The sequence below is a fragment of the Alexandromys fortis genome, unplaced genomic scaffold, assembly GCF_014885135.2.
Source record: "Alexandromys fortis isolate MF-2015 unplaced genomic scaffold, M_Fortis_MF-2015_v1.1 scaffold_40, whole genome shotgun sequence".
Taxonomy (NCBI): Eukaryota; Metazoa; Chordata; class Mammalia; order Rodentia; family Cricetidae; genus Alexandromys; species Alexandromys fortis.
In genome coordinates, this window is record NW_026067966.1 from 10,553,845 (window position 1) to 10,574,927 (window position 21,083).

The window sequence follows — 21,083 nt, forward strand, 5'->3', positions numbered from 1 at the left end:
CACTTCTTGTCTTCAGATTATGACTACATGCTTCCCACTGTTCTTCCTCCAAACCTCCCATATACCCACTCCCTCGCTCTCTTTCAAATTTATGACCTCTTTCTCTTTAACTGCTGTTACGTGTGCGTGTGTGTTCCTAAACACAACCTGCTCGATCTGTATGGTGTTACTTGTAATCATGCTCTCCGGCCTGACCATGTGGTATTGGATAACCAACTGGTGCGTCCTTCCCCGATCCATCATGTTTTAATGTCATCTGTGTACATATTAATTTCATTTCTCTATCTTGGATTCTTTTCTTTTTCTTTTAACTGTGGGCTCTTGGAAAGGGAAAACCTCTCTGACTTGAATTCCCTATGCTGCTCAGCACAGCATCTCCACAAACTAGATGCTCGATGTGCTGACTAGCTGAAGGATGAATTAACTATGTCACTCAGCATGAAAGTCGGCTTCTTTATTTAACCTAACGCAAACTATTTTAGCATGGCTGTTTTCTTCTTTCAAGAGTACAGCATGAACTGCCTTTAATGAGCAAATTACTGTGTGCATATGTTTCTGTAAATCTGCGTTTTCTAGACTTTCATCTTGAACACCCCTGAGTCCCAGAAAATTCAACCAAAGATCTCAACAAATCCAAAACCACTTTCCTGGATACAGCATAGTGACACTTTTTTTTTTTTTTACGTCCTGCCTTTTCCACTCACTCAAGTCTTTGCTGGGGCTATCCCCATCCACACAGAGACCCGGAGCCTGCTCGAGTCATCTGCATGCTCATATTCATGCACCGTTCCCCTGCACATCTCCGCACTGTGAACCCACGCTGCACCCCCAGGAAAAGAGGAACATGACCACCAGTCGGGGTGACGTCCTACGCACAGGAGAATGCTGCCACGGGGCTTGTGTGCTACTCTGAAGCCCATACCGCCTTTCCTCTCCCATGCCTGCTAGTCCACCACAGCTCTCGGCATCGCCTGCCTGGTCCAATCTGAGTCACTTCTTTCAGCTCACCTGGTTATTGATAAAGCCACCTTCTTACTCTCCAAGCTCCATACCTGTAGCTCCCCACTGTTAGGTTACAGTCACCTTCTTTGAAGTTCCTATGATGTCAAGCAGAGCTCTCCCTGAGCACTGTCAAGATCTCACCAGAATGTCCCTGCCTGGTTAACAACCTAGAATGTGGGAACACTGGTACACAGTGAGAATCCTTCTTTCTCTGTCCTATGTACAGGCCAGTAGTAGGCAGGCATTTATTTCATTACAGGGTCTTTCTATGTCACCCGAGCTGGCCTAGAGCTTATCAGACTGGCTTTGAACAGGCAGGGGATCCTCCTAGCTCTGCTACCCCAAGTGCTGAGATTACAAGTATGGGCCTTTAAATAAACAGTTAAGCATGCTGGGAGACTTGAAGCCAACTGCTTGACTTGGAAATACAAGCATCCAAAAATCCAATCATCTGCAAGTCCCGTTATTTTCTAAATTAGTGACTAGTGAGCAGCCGTAGGGCAGCAGAAAGCATGCCACATGATCACAGCACATTTTCAATGCAATGGAGAATGATATCCAAGGGTCCGCTCCATAGACTACCCCTTCCGTGTCATTAACCCCTCCCTCATCAGCTCCATCTTCCAGTTAATCAACTCATCCCATCATCACAGTAACCCCGGTACGTTCTGACTCTTTCTCCCAGCCGATCGTCCAGTGGCCATTTGCTGTCTCCAAGTCATGTTCTCTCTTTCATCCCTCACCCTGTGACCCCTCCCCCACAACAACCCAAGCTTCACTCAAACTGCTGTCTTCCAACCACCAGTGACAAATCAGCCGGAAAATCCAAAGGATGCTCCTTGCTTCTTAACTCCCCAGAGCACTCAACTGCACATAACAATGCCAATCATATCTTTCAGTTCTGAAACCGTCAGCATCGTTATTCTGCGGATTCTCCTCCTATGTCCAAGTCTCTTGTCTTCTCCTTCCCTGGTTCCTCTCCCCACCTCCAGCCTAAGCCCCTCTCCTCTTTCCTTTAAAGACATACTTGTCATTATATGGAAGTGACTCGCAAGGTGACTTCCGCCAGCTCCCATTTCTCAGCCGCAGCTTCATTCAGCCACCCTCTAGACACAAACTTAGTCAAGACACTTCTACGGCTTTGTCATCCCCATCAAACAAATTCTAATGATTCTGACCAACCGAAGACGTCTTAGAAGGGCACTCCCCCCCCCCCCCCCCCCCCCCCCCCCCCCCCCCCCCCCCCCCCCCCCCCCCCCCCCCCCCCCCCCCCCCCCCCCCCCCCCCCCCCCCCGCAGCCTGCTTCTTAGCACCACCTGAGAACAAGACCCCTTGACTTTTTACAGCCTTGGAAATGGTTCCTAAGCACTTGAACACAAATACTGCATTGTCCATGAGTTTTTTTTATCAAAGGAAAATATTTAAACACTCAAGCTTCACTTGCTCTTGGTCAACGTGGAGATCACTAATTTTGGACGGCAGACAGCTAGCTGGGCGACACATTACTAATCTCCATAGATCTGCCCTGAGTAACAGCTCTGTTATGCGGGCTATAATCGCAATGTTCCCTGGGTTACTTTTTAAGGGACTTTAAGGCTGCTAACTCTCCCCTGGGACCTGTATATGCTTCTTGGGTGACTGGAAGTGACGAAAGGCTTGGCATCTTTCTCTTTATAGTGTGCAACATTCATTAATTTGTTGTGGTTGTTGTTTAGTTGCTTGTTTTCCTCCTCCTGCCCCTCCTCCTCCTGCCCCTCCTCCTCCTGCCCCTCCTCCTCCTGCCCCTCCTCCTCCTGCCCCTCCTCCTCCTGGTCCTCCTCCTCCTGCCCCTCCTCCTCCTGCTCCTTCTGTCTTAACCTTTGGAGTTGATACTCAGCTCTGCAGACAAGCTGACCACGAGAAATGATTTATCCAGAGCTCTAACATTCTAATTTGATCTAGCCACCTAATCTCTCTCCTCCTCCTTCAGCTCCACATCAAGGAATATCAGACTTTGAAAGGAGTCGAAAGAGGTCAGGTCAACCCTGAAAGCTCTTCACCTCTTCTCAGGTGGATTCCTGGTCACAGAGCTCAGTCTCCCTTGGTAAAGTACATCACAACTCTTCAACGGCTTGGAACTCAAAGACTAGTTTGTGAGCGAAGTTCCCTCTTTTCCATTCTTCCACCACTGAATATGCCTCTTACTGTCCTCAACACTCATATCCTAAATACTGGTTTTTATCATGACAGGAGCATCTGGACCTGGGTTCCAGACCCCAGCAAGCTGAGCAATCCTGGGCTTAGATCTTCAGGATTGTCTCCCTCTGTCTCACCCTTCTAACTTATGTAAAATTCAACAACTGTCCCTTCATGCACAACATCATGCGACCCTGCCTTCTCAGCATGCACTATTACAGATCTGCTAAACTGGGACTAGACCTCTTTCTCTATGTACCCTTTTATCTGCTGTAAAAGAAACGATGGACACCCTATGGTGCTGTCTGTGTGTCTGTAATCCTCACTTCCCCAAAGGAATTTTAGCAATCAGAGGTTAAGGTGCTCTTCCTGTATGATAAACACATGGTAACTAAAGAACTTAACCTTTCCCAATTCTCCTGGGACTCAGACACCACCCGACTGCAAGCATTGACGGTAGGCTAGTCATCCACTTCATAGAGGACCTGTCCACGTCTCAGAAACCTCTAAAAGGGGCCCTGTCAGCCTGGCGGGTCTTAACACTCTTCGGAATCCACTACACCCGCCTGTTTGTTTATAGTGTTCGTGTGTCCTCTAATAAATGTCTTATCCCAAAAATAATCTACTCTGAACTGTTTTTGAACCCCTTAAATCTGAGACCTTCCGATGCCTGGGTACCCTTCTCCATCTTTTCTGCCTCCCTCTTCCTCTCCATTCCCAATGCTCTCCTCGCTGATAATCTCCTGTCTAACAAGGTAGGTGTCCAGCAGTGTCCCTTCTAGATAAATCTTCACATCCGCTCAGCCTAAAGGTCTGCCTCTCCTTGGTGAGACGGCTAGCTGCAAAACTGAAACTTTTAGTTGCATGCGGAATAAGATGCTGTCCCTTTCAATGGCTCCTGCCATCCTTTCCATTGTGTGTAGTTATCGGAGGCAGATGCGGCACCAGTTGAAGCCAGTTGTCCAGAGTAAACTTTGTTCGTTATAATGCTAAACCCTCTGTGTGAGAAGTTATATTCTCTGGATGCTGCCAGGCACCATCTTTGCACATGTGGTTTATGAAGAGGTTTATTCACATGGTCAGGAGTTCTCAAGAGTCGACATGTGCTGACAACTCTTCCCAATATGAATACGCATGAGTCTTCAGAATGAAATCCCTAGCCTTCTGTGTGCAAAGAGACAGTGCTTTGGGGAAAGCCATCTTATTGGCTGCAAGTAATAACTCTTCCTTCTCTGGTCGTACTCTCTGGCCTTCACTCACAGAGGAGTAAACCTCTTGGGTTTGGCCCCATCCCTATAGCACTCTGTGTTAACCATTAGCACAGTGCACGTCACAACTCTTCTAAAGTCATTTCATATCTCTATCAACCAACCCCCACCTAGCCCCAACTCCTCAAACAAGGATATCCACAAGAGATATTCAGTCTGATTCCTTTCGTGTTAAGTGGTAATAAATATTTTCTGGTCTGCCTCTGTAACTCTAAGTGCTCTGGGATATCCCATATGACCCTTTCTCAGGCATCGCTTCTTTGACTGGAAGGTTCCGCTGGGGTCATGATATGCTAATATTAAGACTCCATAGCAGTTGGGACAGTTCTGGTGGTGCAGTGGTAAGCAAGCAGAGCTGCCCTCCAGAGTGCCCTGCAGCACCGATTTTAACCTCCACCTCAAAGAGCTGAAACAAACTAAAATTAGCCACATCCTGGTACTCAACAGAGCCTAAGACTTGGCAAGACCATCCTTTATGCAGGCACACTGCTGACAGAGCATGGTGAACTGGAATTCAACCAAAGAAGAAAACCTGCAATATCTTTAACACAGAAATTCTGAGTTCTGCTGACTCATTCTGACTTAAAGCTGCAATAACACTTGAGTAAGGAGCATCCAAGCTTACTCTGCACTTTTTTTTTTTCTGCAGAGCTGACAGAATTTGGCATACAAGAAATTTGATAGCCTTCTGCAGTTCCACTGATCTTGACTGTGGTCACCTGCATTACGGTGTCCGGTAGCATTAATTAACAGTTTCTTATAAGATGTAGTCCTGTTTAAACTACTGAGGAGAGCTGAAAATCCTGTCTAGCATTTCTGCAACTGAAGAGAGCCACACAGGAAGTCACCTTCCCCAAAGGTTTGGTGTCAGTTTGATGTGATCTCCTTAGTCCTGGATAAGGCAAGAGCACCTGTATAAACTGTTCTGATTTGGGAAAAGGCATTTAAATACCAATATAATTTATAAACAAACAGAGACAATGTGGTAAATTTTCATCAGTACAAAGTTTCAAAGAATCTACATTAGTGTGAAACCTGAAGCAAAGAGTCTTCTCAAAATAGACACTTGTTAGTCATTGCTTACTGTCGTCTTCCTACATAAGTCATGTGGTGCATTATAAAAAGTAAAATGGAAGAAATTTCTAGACTAAAGTCTAATTATGCTTCAGTCAGTAGTTTATTATGCTTCTTATATTCTGATTACTACAGTTAGCATTTAATTAACTAGGAATAATTCAAATATTTATTCTATTTAAAACCATAATATGACAAGATTGGGGCCACCAACAGTTAATCAGAAAGGGGCACAGGGCCCTACCTCTCCTTACTGAATTACTGTCTATTTTAATGGATTCTGGGGGAGGGGTAATAACTATCTTTGGTTATATATCAACTGATAAGTCCACTAGACTCCAGTGGCTAGTTTCAAACCCCACAATAACATGGACAATTCTGCTTAAACTTAGTGGGCCTCAGAAAAAGAAAATAAGATATAAATGTGGAAAGAAAACTTAAAGAGCAAAAGGGTGGGAATTTGAGGTGGGAAGGGCACTACTGTAACAGGTGAGGTTACAGTAACTAGAAAGTTCTTTATACATGTATGGAAGGATAAAATCATCAACAGCTCAATAAAAGTTATTAAAATCCTAATGTAAGCCGGGTGATGGTGGCGCACACCTTTAATCCCAGCACTCGGGAGGCAGAGGCAGGCGGATCTCTGTGAGTTCGAGACCAGCCTGGTCTACAAGAGCTAGTTCCAGGACAGGCACCAAAGCTACAGAGAAACCCTGTCTCGAAAAATAAAATAAAATAAAAAATAAATAAATAAATAAAATCCTAATGTATAAATTCTCCATTTGGGACATGTAACATGTTAAAAGTTTTTCTTCAGGAAAAGGAAATAAGGATACAGTTACTAATCAAACTTCTCCCTCTTCTTCAAGTTTTCTTTGCCACATAATCAACTGGAAAACATCAGTTGCTTCAGCACAGACATTATGATGGTGAATCTTAGAAATGAAGGTTTACTATCCCTGCTTCCTCAGAGGCTTTGCTGTGTACTTACTTGTTCAGTATGAGGTCAAGAATGAACTTGGAGCCAAAGGCTTCAATCTGGAAGCTTGCCTGGGCCAGATGGACAGCCTAAATGCAGAAAGAGAAGGAAACTTAAAAGATGTTGACAGGACAAGCATTTTTATGTAGACTTTTTTAGGCATCTTTATCTATCATAGAATTTCTTTAAAGGATTAGGTGCACCATCTCGGTCCTCCTGGAAGACCAACATATGTAAGCAGCAAAGAGCTAATACAAGATCCTCCAAAACAAACCCACTGAAGCAAGAATCAGCAGCATGTCCTGCTGGACTTCCAAAGTGAACATGATAAACTGAGCAGAACTCTAATCCAGGTTTGACTCTGGACTATTCTATGCTCCAAATGAAGCTCGCTGCACACCCAAATGAGAGTCCCTGCCAGCACTCTGTCCTTCTTCGGGAAGAGGAACTTCCTCTGTGATGTGCCTGCAGACCGGGACAATAAAACGAAATGGCCAGGCTTCTGACACCTGAGAGCACTTGGACTACAGCCCCCGGGAAGATTACACATACAGAGAGAGAGAGAGAGAGAGAGAGAGAGAGAGAGAGAGAGAGAGAGAGAGAGAGAGAGAGAGAGAGAGAGAGAGGAGAGGTAGTGATAACCACACCAATTAGACCTATTCCTAAGGTAGAGGGAGAACCAAAGAACAGGTGAAAAGCTGTGCCTGGTAACTGGAGGTCAACTTACACACACCAGACTTCCTCTCCAAGGACTGGATATTCCCAGCTACCCCACTGCCAATGCAGGCTTCTCTCGACTCTCTCTGACATTATTATTTATCAAATCTTTCCAAGCATGCCAATCGCCCTCCATCATACACACTCTAGGTATAAACTCTGGTCCTCAGAGCTGCAGGGCACTTGTTTCCCCCTCCTCTGTCTTCGGGGTATTTGCTTCCTTCCATCCCCTCCAAGGACAGTAAACACCACGACACATATCACAGGCATCTTGCAAATGGTTACAGATTAATCACCCTTCCTCAAAACCATCCAAACCTTCCAATTCAAAACTCACCAAACATTTATTGCCAAGGCTACTATCTTGCTGCAGCCATAAAAAGACCATCAATAAAACCACGGTTTTTATTTCAGTCCGTCACAACCGCCAGCTACTCAATAAAATCAGTAAATATAATTTTAAAGGCAATTAACACATACTAAATTTTAAACAAAACCAATAAGTGGTCCGTGCTACCCTAACACCATCAGCCTCCATCCCAAAGTCCAAACCACACAGAGTAAGATCATCACACAAGTCCAAGGTTCCTGAATCAAAACATAAAAATAGAAATTCTCTGTCTTGCCAAGTGAGGTCTCTGTCACCTGCAGTGGATCCTCTACACAGCCAGGACAAACTGCAGGGTCTTTACATGAATTTATTTTGTATCTTACACCATCAGTTTTTGCTTGAAGACATTTATAAAGATGAATAAGCAAGATAAGATTTTTCAGCTATGGTTTCCAAAAGCTTGTCTAAAAATCTAACACTTATTTCCTGAGAATATAAGTACTTAAGCTTTATATTTTCCTCATAAAATATTACATAGCAGAGAAATGTTCACTGTGGCTTACCCAACTGATCTGGAAGCTCCTAAAACTTCTGATATCAGCCTGGTATCAACCCAGAAAAAAAAAAAAAAAGAGGGCAGCCTGGTAGCAAACCCAGCAAACCCGTTTTGTACAACAGCTTGAACTTACACAACTTGATTTTTGCTAAGTTTATCCTGAGTCAGCACAACAGGCTTCAGTGTCGCGGAATCCAATACAAGACGTAGCAAAGGACACTGGGTCAGCCTTTTGACCTTCCAGGAGGTTCCGCGCACAAGCGCCTGTGGATACCTCAGAGACAGCCATCACTACTGCGGCTGAGCCACACCCCAAGCCCTAGGACTGCAGCTGTGGAGTGTGGCTTCCCTGACAAAGTGCTCGCTCCCTGGAAAAAATTTCAAAAGGTGAAATAAGAATCCAGCTATGAGGGGAACAAAGATGAACTTACAAAAATAGGATCCTAAACACGAATGTGGGAATAAAGAACCCTTTCTGCATTTTTAAAACAATATGTGTGCCCTATAGGCAAATAACTTGCAGAGTAAATGTCAATGGATGGGAAAGGTGGAAGGCTTTGTGTGAGACGCTCAGTGATTTAGGATGACAAGCGTGCACGCGGGGCCACGGCAGCCACCTTTCCTTGTGACCACTCAGCAGGTCCCACGGCCACCATCACTGTTCTCCAAATACATGACTCTGCTACTCCCCAGAAGGGCTGAGGTACTCAGCCACACCAGCAATAATGTGCCTGTTTTCCACAGGAGAAAAAACACGGCTCCTTATCTTTATCTACAGAGGTGTTTTAACAATTTAAACTCATTTCATTTCTAACAGGGAGGCAGCACATTTTTTATAAAAATATGTCTCTTCCACATATTGCTCTCCCTGCTCATACTATCAAAAAACCCTGTAAATTTACTTAATAGAGTTGTGTCCGTTTTGAAAAAGACATTTGTCTTACATTCTGTTTTCCTTCCCACTGCTCTTCAGAATGCGATGGTGCACACAGGACAGAGTCTCCGCCCCTAGCAGGGGCTTCTTTCCTTACCCTTCTGCCATCCCCACAGTATTCCTGACACCACACTTAAAAAGAATTTCATTTCTGAACTCAGTTATTACATTCCAATTTATAAGATTTTATTAACAAAATTAAATACTTTTACAATTTTTTTAAATTTGTAATATACGTTATAATCAGGCCAAGTGAGTCCTTCACTACTGCGTGTACATGTTTACGTGTGCATATCTTTCTTACTTTTGAGACAAGTTCTTTGGGGGGGAGGGGTGTTTCATTTTTTTTGGTTTGGTTTGGTTTTGAGGGGGAAGGTTATTTGTTTGTTTGTTGGTTTTTCCAAAACAAGCTTTCTCTGGCTACCTTGGAACTCCTTCAGTATTCAAAGATGACCTTGAACTCAGAGATCTGCCTGCCTCCCCAAGCACTGGGATTAAAGGCATGCGCCACCACGTGCAGCTTTGAGGCAGATTTTTTTTTTTTTTTTTTTTTTTTTTTTTTTTTGGTTTTTCGAGACAGGGTTTCTCTGTAGCTTTTTGGTGCCTAACTAGCTCTTGTAGACCAGGCTGGCCTTGAATTCCCAGAAATCCGCAGGCCTCTGCCTGGGATTAAAGGTGTGCGCCACCACCGCCTGGCTTTGAGGCAGATTCTTACACAATCAGGCGCAGATTCTTACACAATCAGGCGAGATACAAACTCACCACATACCTGAGGGTGGCCTGAATTCCTTCTACTGTATCCCAAATGCTAAGATTATGCAAGTAAAAATCTGCCTAGATCATACAATTTTTATTTACATACCTAAATACATACATGTGTGTATACACACACACACAAACAGAGCACACACACATGCCTTTCAAGTGGTAGGAAGTTAGACAATAGCAGACATGAGTAGGATTTTGTGTAAGACCGCTTCTGATCGCTCTAACGTGTTTAGAATCCATAAGACGCTACACGTCGCTGAAAATACAAAGTAAGGGATGACACGGTAAAGTTTATATAAAACCAGCTTCTCAGACTACTTCTGAGAGAACTGACCCCACACGAGGTCAGCTGTTTTTTCCTTCAAGATGTCTGTTAGACAGTCTTGTTTTTATAAGGACATCCTCTGTAATGGCACTGGGGAAGGCCACAGAGTTTTCGAGGCAAGAAGCATCATTTCACGAGAAGTGCATCCCTGGGCTCAGAACTGCCACCCTGAAGGACTGGAAACAGCTGGTTCGCTCAGCACGTCAGTACTTTGCTTGGGACTAAGAATCTGGTCCAGGGAAATTGCAGGAGCTTCATAAACAAAAACAACTAACGGTAATTATATACACACAAATCTCCTTCGCTAGAGACAATTCGCAAGTCTTCAAAGTACTCTTCTGTTCTTCTGACTCCTTCCTTCCCTCCCCCCTATTAAGCAACGTTAGAAGCCCACTCTATCCTAGGGCAGCTGCCACAGGATGCTTTGCCATCACACACTGCCGTGATATAATACAGGCAGCTTGTATCAGGCACACTGCATACCTGAAGAGACACGGTGAGCTCTTCTTGAGACAGTTAGTAAACATTAAAACGAGCAGAACTACATCTCCACCTATAATTTTTTTTAAAAAAATGGTCATTTGAACATGCGCACACTGTCATGAAACACCGTCTCCCACTGCCTTTTGTGGGAGCTGGGCTTTCTAGGGTATACCCATCACTAGAACTAACACTGGGCAACAGAAACTGCACTAACTTCAGACTTCGGTAAAATGTGAAAAGGTTGCAGAACAGAAAGTCTGTGATGTCAGTCCCCACGCCTCTACCTCTGTGTGTCTGCTCTTACTGAGCTCGGGAAGCAGAGGACAGTCTGGAAGTGGTTTTCTCCTAACTATGATCTGTTCTTTATGAAGACTTTCACTCAGGTAATAGAGGAAACATTAAAAGCAACTTATAAAGGGTTAGAGAGATGACTTTGCAATTAAGAGCGCTGGCTGTTCTTATAGAAGACTTGAGTTCAGGTCCCAGTGCCTTGTAATTCCAGGACATCCAACCCTGGCCTTTTCAGACACTCCACTCACATTCACACATATACAAGCATAATTTAAAAATAAAAATAAATTTAAGTGGCATATCCATCTCCTTCTGGGGTTTTAATCATTCCAGAGCACCATCATATCTACCCAGAATGCCCAAGAAATTGGCAGGACAGATGTTCTTACTGCTTATAAAAAGAAAAAAAGAAGGAAAAATTTAAGGAATAGAAGGTTAAGTGAGATTCTTGTTCAAGGTTGTGCAAGATATTAGCTTCAGTTAAGCAAGAAGTGCCAAGTCCATTTCAGAAGTCCTTAAATCTTCAAGCCTCAATGATTTCTAGCTATTAAAATATAAATAACAATAGTGTATCACAAAGATGTGTACGAGGATTAAATTAGGTCATAATGTAGCAGAAACTTACTAGAAAAGGTTGATTACATTGAAACGCCTTAATCATTTAGAGAAGAGCAATGTGGACTGAAAAAGGAGAATATATTAACATTTTAGAAAGGGTAGACATGTCAGCTCGCCTCAGAATTCCCTCCCAATGTATCTGCTTACCTTCTAGCAAATTCCAATGTGCATTTATATGCTGCAAAATTTGAATGTTATATTTTTATTACTCACTACCATTATAGATTGTGCTTTGACCTTGTTCAAGTGCTGTGTCTTTGAAACAATATGAATCATTTTCCTACGAAGTGAAACAGCTGCAAACGTTTCACAAAGGCAGTTTTATAAATTAAAGTAATTTGCTGAACAATTCCTGCCAAGTCACATTTAAATAGGTAGTCCGTGGAAAAGAATATATTCATGTGTTCTTCACTGTGTTCTAATGCACCGTATTATGAGTTAACCCACTAACAAATTTGAATAGAAAACCTACTTTGTATGAGCTACTGCGGAAGACGTGAGGCTATAGAGAAACTGAGATTCACGTTTAAGAACCCAACCATCTGGGACATGAAATGAAAAACAAGTGAGTACAAAATACAATGCACTGATTAAATACTAACAAAAACTATTTATCACGGTGGGACACATAAGCATGATTAATCATCAAATGTGGGGGATGGACAAGTGTATTAGAATCTGAAGGGGGGATTTTGGAGACTGGAAATAAGTGACAACTGCTTATGCGGAGTCTCAGCATGTAAAGATTAGCAGAACTCAGATAGCTCAGCAACTCAGTAGGATGAAATTATCAAGTGTTTCTAATGTTTGCTAATGAATAGATACATCAGAAACACACTTTAAAAGCAAAACACAGACCGCCTTCCATTCTGGAGCATTAAACTGCAGTTTAGATTGTGGTGATAGTCAAACTTGGCAATGCATCATAAGGCATTCCATGACATCAATAAATGTGATAAATGTACAAACCCCCCAAAAATGCTAATGCATTTTGCTAACCAATCTATCTTTGGCAGGAAATAGGAGACTGAAGCCATGTCCTTTGGAGGAATTTACTGAAACGGGACCAGTACATCAGCCAAGCACGGGTAGCACACAGGCCACAGATCAGCATCTCCCAATGAAGAAAGAGGGTCACTGCCGGACTTCCTTCTCTAAGCCATCTCACGAAGAAAGAAGGAACATGGGGTCTGAAAGAAACCTAGCCAGCATTCAATTACTGAATCTGATGACAAAGAGAAAGGGAAGCATGGGCTGATAGATCCACGAGACCTCTGGCAAACCTCCTGCAAGAACTCCATTTCAAATTAGCCACCTATTTAGAGACTCTGGTTTCATCTACTTCCTTTTCTTATCGTCCTTCACCCTGAGGTACCCTTAAAGTCTGATACAGAAAATAGGCGAACAAAAGAGGAAGAGAAGCCACAGTGGTGACCCGCACAGGCATTCCAGTGAATAAGCAGGGACTCATGTACGCTGATTTTTTTTTTGTAGACTCTAAAGAAGAGTCAAAGAAAAGAAGCCATCTTTAATATTATGAGAAGAGATTAAAGGACCAAGGAAATTTTCTCCTGGTGATTATGTAGCAATCCTGAAGGTTCTGTGAATATATCACTGACAAAGCACCTTTGGACATTTGCCTTAAATATTTTCTAAACTCTAACCTTTGATAATTACTCTCCTTCTGTATATTCAACTTACAATGCCAGCAAAACAGACGAAATCACAGGCCTCCAGAGCGATTTATTCAAAGACGAGTAAAGCATTACCAGTATCACAACAGCTGCATTCTTTAGCTTTCCTGGAGTTTGTGAAAGACGAGTAAGAATCCAGCTATGACAACAGTTGCCATGGAAGCAGTCTCTTTCTGAGGCCTTCCTGAATGGTAACATTTAATGGGATGCATTAATGGAGTAGCTGAGGTGTGACTCACCGTTTTCTTTCTCCTCATCAATTCCTACATCACTAAACTGCACAACTCCAAATGGGCCTTCCTCTTTTGCCCTAAAGTAAGAACAAATTCTGTCTCTCTGGACAAAATGACTAAACACCCACTAAGTAATTTCAATGAAAGAGAAGAATAGTGAGGCTGGGGCACGGCTCAATGATGGAGTATTTGCCCAGAATGCATGATGCCCTAGTCCCCAGTCCTGAAGGAGAGTAATGAGGGGGGGGGAGAAGGAAGAAGAGGAGAAGAAGAAAAATGATGGGGGTGGGAGAAAGGGTGGAGAGGGAGGATGAGAGACAAGAAAATTTGGAAAGGAAATAAATCAAGCCTCATGCTTGTTGTGGGTGAGTCACTGCCATTTTCCTCAGCGTTGCTTACATCACAGTAGGACCATCCTGAAAACCAGCTTCCTGCAGAGAGCGCCTGATGACAACCCAGCCTGCTGCCTGCTCCTTGGATTGTTGGCTATAACTCAGTCAACTTCTTTCCATTTTTCAATATCTCTCTGGGACAGATGGTGCTTTAACTTGCGATAGCCATATAAGGCGTTGGTAAGACTTAATAAAATGAGAATTAGGGTCCAGTTATCACACACTTCGCCTGAGTATCTGGGAAACCATAAGTGATACAGTATAGAGCCAAATATTCATTTCAACTTCTCCCTCAGGAAAAAAAATAGACAAATAACTAAGGGGGGCTAAGCACATGGGTCTAACATGACAAGTTAGAAAACATGCTTTTTCTTTAAACGTGTTGCTGATGGTTCCCATACCATTCTTCCCAGCTAGGCTGGAGGGATGGCTCGGGGGTTAAGAGCACTAGCTGCTCTTCCAGAGAACCTGGGTTCAATTCCCAGCTCCCACTTGGTGGCTCACAACTGTCTATAACCACTCATCCTAGTGACTCTGGCCAGATCTCCACATCACAGCCTCTTGTTTCTTTCTGCATGGATTCCCCAGGCCCTGCTTAGGGGAAAGCTCAGCCTTCTCCCTAAATGTGCACTCTTTAACAACATTTTTGCTAAGAGACCTTGACTACTTTCCACAAGACTCACGTCACAAGCTGCCTAACACTGGGGTACAGTCTCGGTTTTTTGTCTATAAGAACTTGTAGATTATGGAGTTCCCTGAACTTTCTGGGGTTCAGCTATTGTTGCTTCTGTCCTTTGCTATCAATTCTGACCTTGACTGCAATCATTGATGGTATTTTTCCTGCCCCTTTGGAGAGAAAGAGTAACTTTCAAACTAGAAGATGTCCCAAAGATGGACTTCACCATTTTACAAAGCTGCAGGTAGGTGTCTCTAGACTTCCTTTTAAAACCAAAGGGGGGGGTATTTATTATGTATACAGCCTTCTGCCTGTATGCATGACTATCCCAGAAGAGGACACCAGATCTCATTATAGATGGTTGTGACGGTTGTTGGGGATTGAACTCAGGACCTCTGGAAAAGCAGCCAGTGCTCTTAACCTCTGAGCCATCTCTCCAGCCCTAAACTTCTTTAACACTAGTAACACTGGAGCCTGTTTCCTGCCAAAGAGGGTCAAAGTTACCTTATTTTAAAGTTTTGTATACGTGCATACCTAGCAAATGAAAATTCCAGGCTGAAGAAACAGCTAGTTGTGAAATCCCTAACGCAGGGCATGCTGGCTACATCAGAGAAGAGCAGAGAGCTCGGTGTGGACCACGTGGAGCAGATAAAGACAGCAGCTTGAGCAGCGAGTTCGAGACGTAAGGAGGGTTAGTTGTGGGAGAGCTGGTAAGCAAGGCTGAGATTCTGGCCTTGTGCTCTGAATGAAACAGGAGTCACCAAGTCACAACTGGGTCTCCTGTCTAACCGCTCACTCAAGGGTTCTTCCTAGCATTGGACTAAAGATGTCGGGTGACAAAAGGAAGCAAAGGGTCCAAACTGAGGTTGCTGCACTAATCCAGGTGGGAGTTGGACCTCGGTGAGCCGTGGAGATGCCAGGAAGTCACCGGGTTCTGGCAGCAGTCAAGGACACTGCTCACAGATTTTAAGTGAGTTATGAGCAATGCGACTGAAAGAGAAAGCGCATTGGCCTGAGTAATCAAAAGGAACAGGAAACTTCCTGAGTTAGGTAAGTTGGCCAGGGTTTTCGGCCATTTTCTATCTGTTACAGGCATAAAACGTCCTGGTAGAGAGTAAATACATGGTCCCTATCCTTGATGTTAGTGAATGTTTACCAATGACTAAGAAAATTAAGAAGGAATGAACAAATAAGTCACTGGTCCAGCATATGGATTAATGAACACATCAATGAACTTTGGAGATACAAAACAGTTCCAGTAAAAGACCTCGGGGCACAGGGAGGAGCACATTAATCAGCTTTCCAATACCAAGTACTCAATCCTAAAAACACACACATTCCAGCTTCATTATCTGGGCTAAGCAGGACATACTTATATACCTAAGAATACACACACATACCAATAATTAAAGAAAAAAGGCCTATGAAATTTAAAGAGAGCAGGGTAGGGGTACATGGAGAGGTTGGAGGGTGGAAAGAAAGAGGGAATGATGTAGCTATATTATATTCTCAAAAATTATAATAAAAAATAATGAGGTGCTGCTCTCGCAGAGGACTCAGGTTCCCAGCATCCGTATGGTAGCTCATACGGATGGTAGCTAACTCCAGGGGATCCATTGCCCTCTTCTGACATCTGCAGACACCAGGCACACATGTGCTTTACAGATGCCAGACATGAAGGCAAAACACTCATACACAAAAAAATAAATCTTAAAAAAAAATTAAAGATTTGAAGGAGGAAGTAAATTCAACAGAACACATACTCTGTGACAGAACTAAGGTTTGAGTAAAAAGCGAAGTTAAACGGGAAACTACACAAGTCAACACAACTCTACTTAGGAGGTCTAAAACAATATTTTCAAGTATAATGATTAAGTGACATTTTCTTATCCCAAGAGACAGTGTATACTGTAAAACTCCTCCCCTCAAAAATAAAATATTAAGCACAAAAGCATTCACCTCAGTGGTTAGTACATGTTAGCTCTCTTCCACAGCACAGAGGTCATTTTGTGGCTGTGTATATCAAGTATTCTTAAGGAACAATGCAAAGTTTACCTGCGCATTTCTGCAAGTGCATCTCCCTATTTTAGAAGCTACGCTATCGTCATTCTTAATATTTCAAATGTGCCATTGCTGTTTGTCATGGACCTTTGGGAATTCTGAAAGTCATTCGTACTGATTTTATTTTATTACCTAGAGCTTCCATCTCAAAGACCTGTTCTTAAGTCAGGGAAATTAAGACATATCCCACATTCTACTACATAGTGTCCTTTTCTCAAGGTCTCTTCTGATTTAGTGACCAAGGTCTGGACTGTGGAGCTGGCAAGATAGCTCAGTGGGAAAGTCTGAGTTCAGTCTTCAAAGCCACAGTGAAAGGGGAGAACCAAAAATTGTCCTCTTATCTCCAGTGTCTTTGTCTCTGTCTGCCTCCTTCCGGACTTTTCTCAATCAATCTCTCCCTCCCCTCCTCTCTCTCTCTCTCTGACTGTCTCTTTCTCTGTCTCTCTCTTATACACACACACACACACACACACAAACACACACACACTGCTACTTAAACCAACAAGTGAAAGAGAAAATAAATTTTTGTGAATATTTCTTTTTAGACCACAGTGATCCAAGATATTTAATAGTGCCAATAAATAGGAAAGAAATTAGGTAATTTTTCAATTTTTTAAATTTTATTTATAGGGATGTCAAGTGGTTTTTATTACCTGACATAAGCAAATAACTGCATTAGGGTGATATTTAGTTATTAATGATTACAGGGGAAACAATGCTATCAATATCTGATAAATAGCCAAAAATAAAAACTACTTACGGAACATTAATTTTCCTAAAATAAAGCTTATAATAAATGTAATACTTTTCTCATGGAAAAAAAAAGGAGATGGATATTTAAATAAAGACACATTCTTTCTGCCTTCTATCTCAATGAACACTAAACTAGCCAGTTCCCTACAAAAATTTACAAAATACATAGGAAAGTTCCAGGACGTATATGAAGGTGGCCAAAGACTACATTTGCCGGCTCAGAATGCAAACAGATATCCTATAGAAAGTGGTGTTGGTGGATCGTTCTGTTTCCTAGTTTACAGGTTTGCAAGGTCTCTCGCAGGGTCTCTCAGCCTCTGCACACCTGGCAACTTGAACTCATTGTTTCTTTGATTGGGGATGGGAGACTATCTACACAACATGTTGGCAGCACCCCGGCCTCTACCCACAGATGATCCCAGCTTGGGACAACCGCAAAATATCTCTTGGCGTTGCCCAATGGTATATAAGAGCCAAAACTACCTTAGTTAAGAATCCCTGTTTTATATATGCAGGAGCTATGTGGATTTAGATCCTTGTAGACACATTGCCTTTACACAAATTCGTTTAATCTTCCCTTCAAAGCCCCTTTGCAGCCATCAACAAAGTCCTTTAGATAAAACAGAAAGTAAACGGTAAAGGAAAAGACAAAGTTCAGTTCTTTCCGCAGGTAGAGTGAGCCACCTGAGGAGTAGGGAGTTTTAAATTTTTATACCCATAGAGACTCCTCAAAATTAAAGCCCTGGTTTAAACCTGTCACAAGGGCTCACATACTTTCTTCAAAAAATAATAAAGAAAGCAATAATGAAACCATGTACACGGTCCAAGATTTCAGTCTCTTTTAGAGGATGTTTAAAATGACTTTCTTTCCTCCTGAAGTGACAGCTGCTTATTAGCCTCTGAAATGTCATTTGGTGACACAAAGGCAAGCAAATGTACTGTACGCAGCTGGAAATGAGAAGGAATGGAGTCATGACGGAGCCCGCATCCGGAGGCTACTCAGCTGTCTCTCCACAATTGAGGCAATAGCCTCTCAGAGGATCAAACTCCCTGAGTTCCCAATGTCATTTGCTGGACGACGGCTCACACATCTCCTCCCCACTTCGCCCTGTTCCTGACACCACTACTAAGTCACTCATTGACCAGACACTCTCTGCAGCCAAGTGCAGAGAACGCTAGCTTCTAAGCTTCCTCCACAGGCTCCCTGGGAAAGGTTCAGCAGGCATTCCAGACTTCTGGGTTAGTTTCTTATGCCTGACATAGTGAATGTCTATAAATATCAGAGCTACAAACAATACAAATTGTTATCTGACACTCTGGGAGGTCAAAAGTCCAAATCAAAGTCTAGAGACTAAAGTGAAGGTGTTGGTGAGCCTGATTCCATCTGTAGAGCCCCAGCAAGAGTCTAGTTCCTTCTTGTCTGATATCCCAAGAATAAACACACTCCTTGACTCATGGGTCCCCCCACCCCAGCATGCATCTGCATCCACTGTCACCTCCTCTTCTCTCTGATTCATTTGGGCCACAGTGCTCACATGTGGTCTTCAAACCTCATTTTACAATCCTTTAATTAATTATACCTACCAAAACTCTTTTGTCAGATTCATCTCTAAACATGTACCAAATCTAGCTATTTACCTGCCATGCTCCTGCTCCCGCCCTAGACAGCAATGCACATGCCCCAAAAGATCTCCTACATCCACTCTAGCCCTACAGCACTCCATCCTGAATAGGACTGCCAGATTGTCTCTTAAAATATAAATCAGGTAATGTTTGCTCCCTTCCTTCCCTTTTAAAATATTTCCACATCATTTGAACATAACAAGAAAGCAATCCTAACAAGACCGTTGTCCTCTGGTCCTTTCTTACCTTGAACAAATAACACAGCAGGAAATATGCAATACTTTTTCATCCACAAAATGTCTCTCTGTCCTTCACCATCAACCTGCCAAGGCCTTACACACTGAGCATGCACTCCTGGGAACCCATCATAGGAGCATAATCTGTTCCAGCTGCTCTCCCTGGGTCTCCAAGTTCATCTCTCTCTCCAGAGGCCAAAGACGACAACTTGACACATAATTCTAAAAGTAAATCCCTTCAAGATTATTTTAAGTGTATAATGCCTGCTAAAAATCACACACACACAAAGGGAAAGAAAATATGTCAGAAATAAAAGTCAGGAGTTGGGGAAGACAGAGGCACACAATAGTGAAGTATGCTCACCTTTCCTCTCAACAGAGAAAAGATAATATCTTAAGTTGATGGGAATCTAAAAATAGGACAGAAATAAATTATTAAATGTTATGAGAACTAAAAACAGGATTCAACAGCCTTGGAAGAGAGCTCAGAAAGAGACTTGCTATTTATCTTCTGCTGCTGTGACTCTGAATTTTTAGACCACGTTGGGAAATGTAAGAGTAACTATGAATTTCACACAACACATGTATGCCAACGTCACACATGGAAACGTGCATCTGTACATACATCTACCATCAGTTCTTATAACACTCCTTTGCCATGGAGTCCCAACATTGCTCTTAGGAATTCCACAACCCAGAAATTGTCTTGCTAAGGACTTCATGATAAGTCAGGGGTGCAACATAATCCAGCTAACGGTGTTTCTATTTAAAACCACTCCTCAGCCACTCCTCAGCTTTACTTTTCAAAACTCTTTTCTCATTGGGTCACTTTACACCATTTGTTCCTGAAGCCTGTCACTCCCCCCACACACCCTCTTTGGTACTACATGTTCCTGTGAGTCTTTGATAGGGACACTTGAGTTGTGTGGATGTTAAAGGCATCAAATATCTTCCTCAATGTTCCCCACCGAATTTTCTAAAACAGAGTCTCTCGCTGAACCTGGAACTCATGAGTTCACCTAGTCTAGCTGGCCAGTGAGCCCTTGGGATCTATTTACCCATGGCCATGCTCCAAATATAAGTTAGAGAAATGAGTTGTCATGGTCAGCTTTTCTTTACATGGGTTATTATAGACCCAAACACAAGTCTTCAAGTTTGCACAGCAGACGCTTCTCTAAAATGAGCCTTCTTCAGATAAATATCCACAATTTATTATTCCAATTCTTTGTTTAACACCCCAGTTTCAGAAGGTAACTATTGCACAAACAGAGCCAATCCTAGAAATAATGAGAGACCCTTCACTTGACAGCACCTATCTCTTTTTGAAGGACATTCCACAGATATACAACCTGTGGGTGTTGTATCAAATGAACTATCCCACATCAAAATTAAATGACACATAACAATTCTAATCACTGGATCCCACACACCTTTTCGGCAACCTCCCAAGCGGATCCAAATCACACTAAAACATCCCAAAATATAATTCAATCTTCTTAGGTTTAAAATGACAAACTTTAAATACAGATAAATAACTTACCCAAAGTTGGAAGCCTATTAATCAATCATTCATCCCATAGCATGGTTTCCTTATTAAAGAAATGTGTGCAAAAATTAATAGAAGGAAATTATCTTTATATTTATTATTGTTGTTATTGAAACAAAAAATGCTCTATATCTAAACTTATAGCTAACATGATGGTCAATAGTAAAGACTAAGTTCAGAAAGAAAATGAAGGTACTTATCTCTGCCACTTCTACTCAACACTCTAATGGAAGTCTCAGCCAAGGTAATTTGCTGTAGGATAATGCTCTTGTACACTGTAAAATTTGTCACTTGTGTTGTTTTTTTAAAAAAAAAAAAAAAAAAAAAAAAAAAAAAAAAAAAAAAAAA

At 42.4% G+C, this 21,083-nt stretch overlaps 1 protein-coding gene across 9 annotated transcripts in view; it reads right to left on the reverse strand.

Moving 5' to 3' along the window:
* Adam23 (ADAM metallopeptidase domain 23) overlaps nucleotides 1–21,083 on the reverse strand; it is a 156,354-nt gene that overhangs the window by 117,402 nt on the left and 17,869 nt on the right. For all 9 annotated transcript variants that reach the window (XR_007593978.1, XM_050154276.1, XM_050154278.1 and 6 more), the window contains exon 3: nucleotides 6,511–6,587. Coding sequence is in view for 8 of the 9 variants with exons in the window: in XM_050154276.1 (XP_050010233.1) it covers nucleotides 6,511–6,587 (77 nt within the window). In the remaining variant the exon portion in view is untranslated. The remainder of the gene's footprint in view (nucleotides 1–6,510; nucleotides 6,588–21,083) is intronic.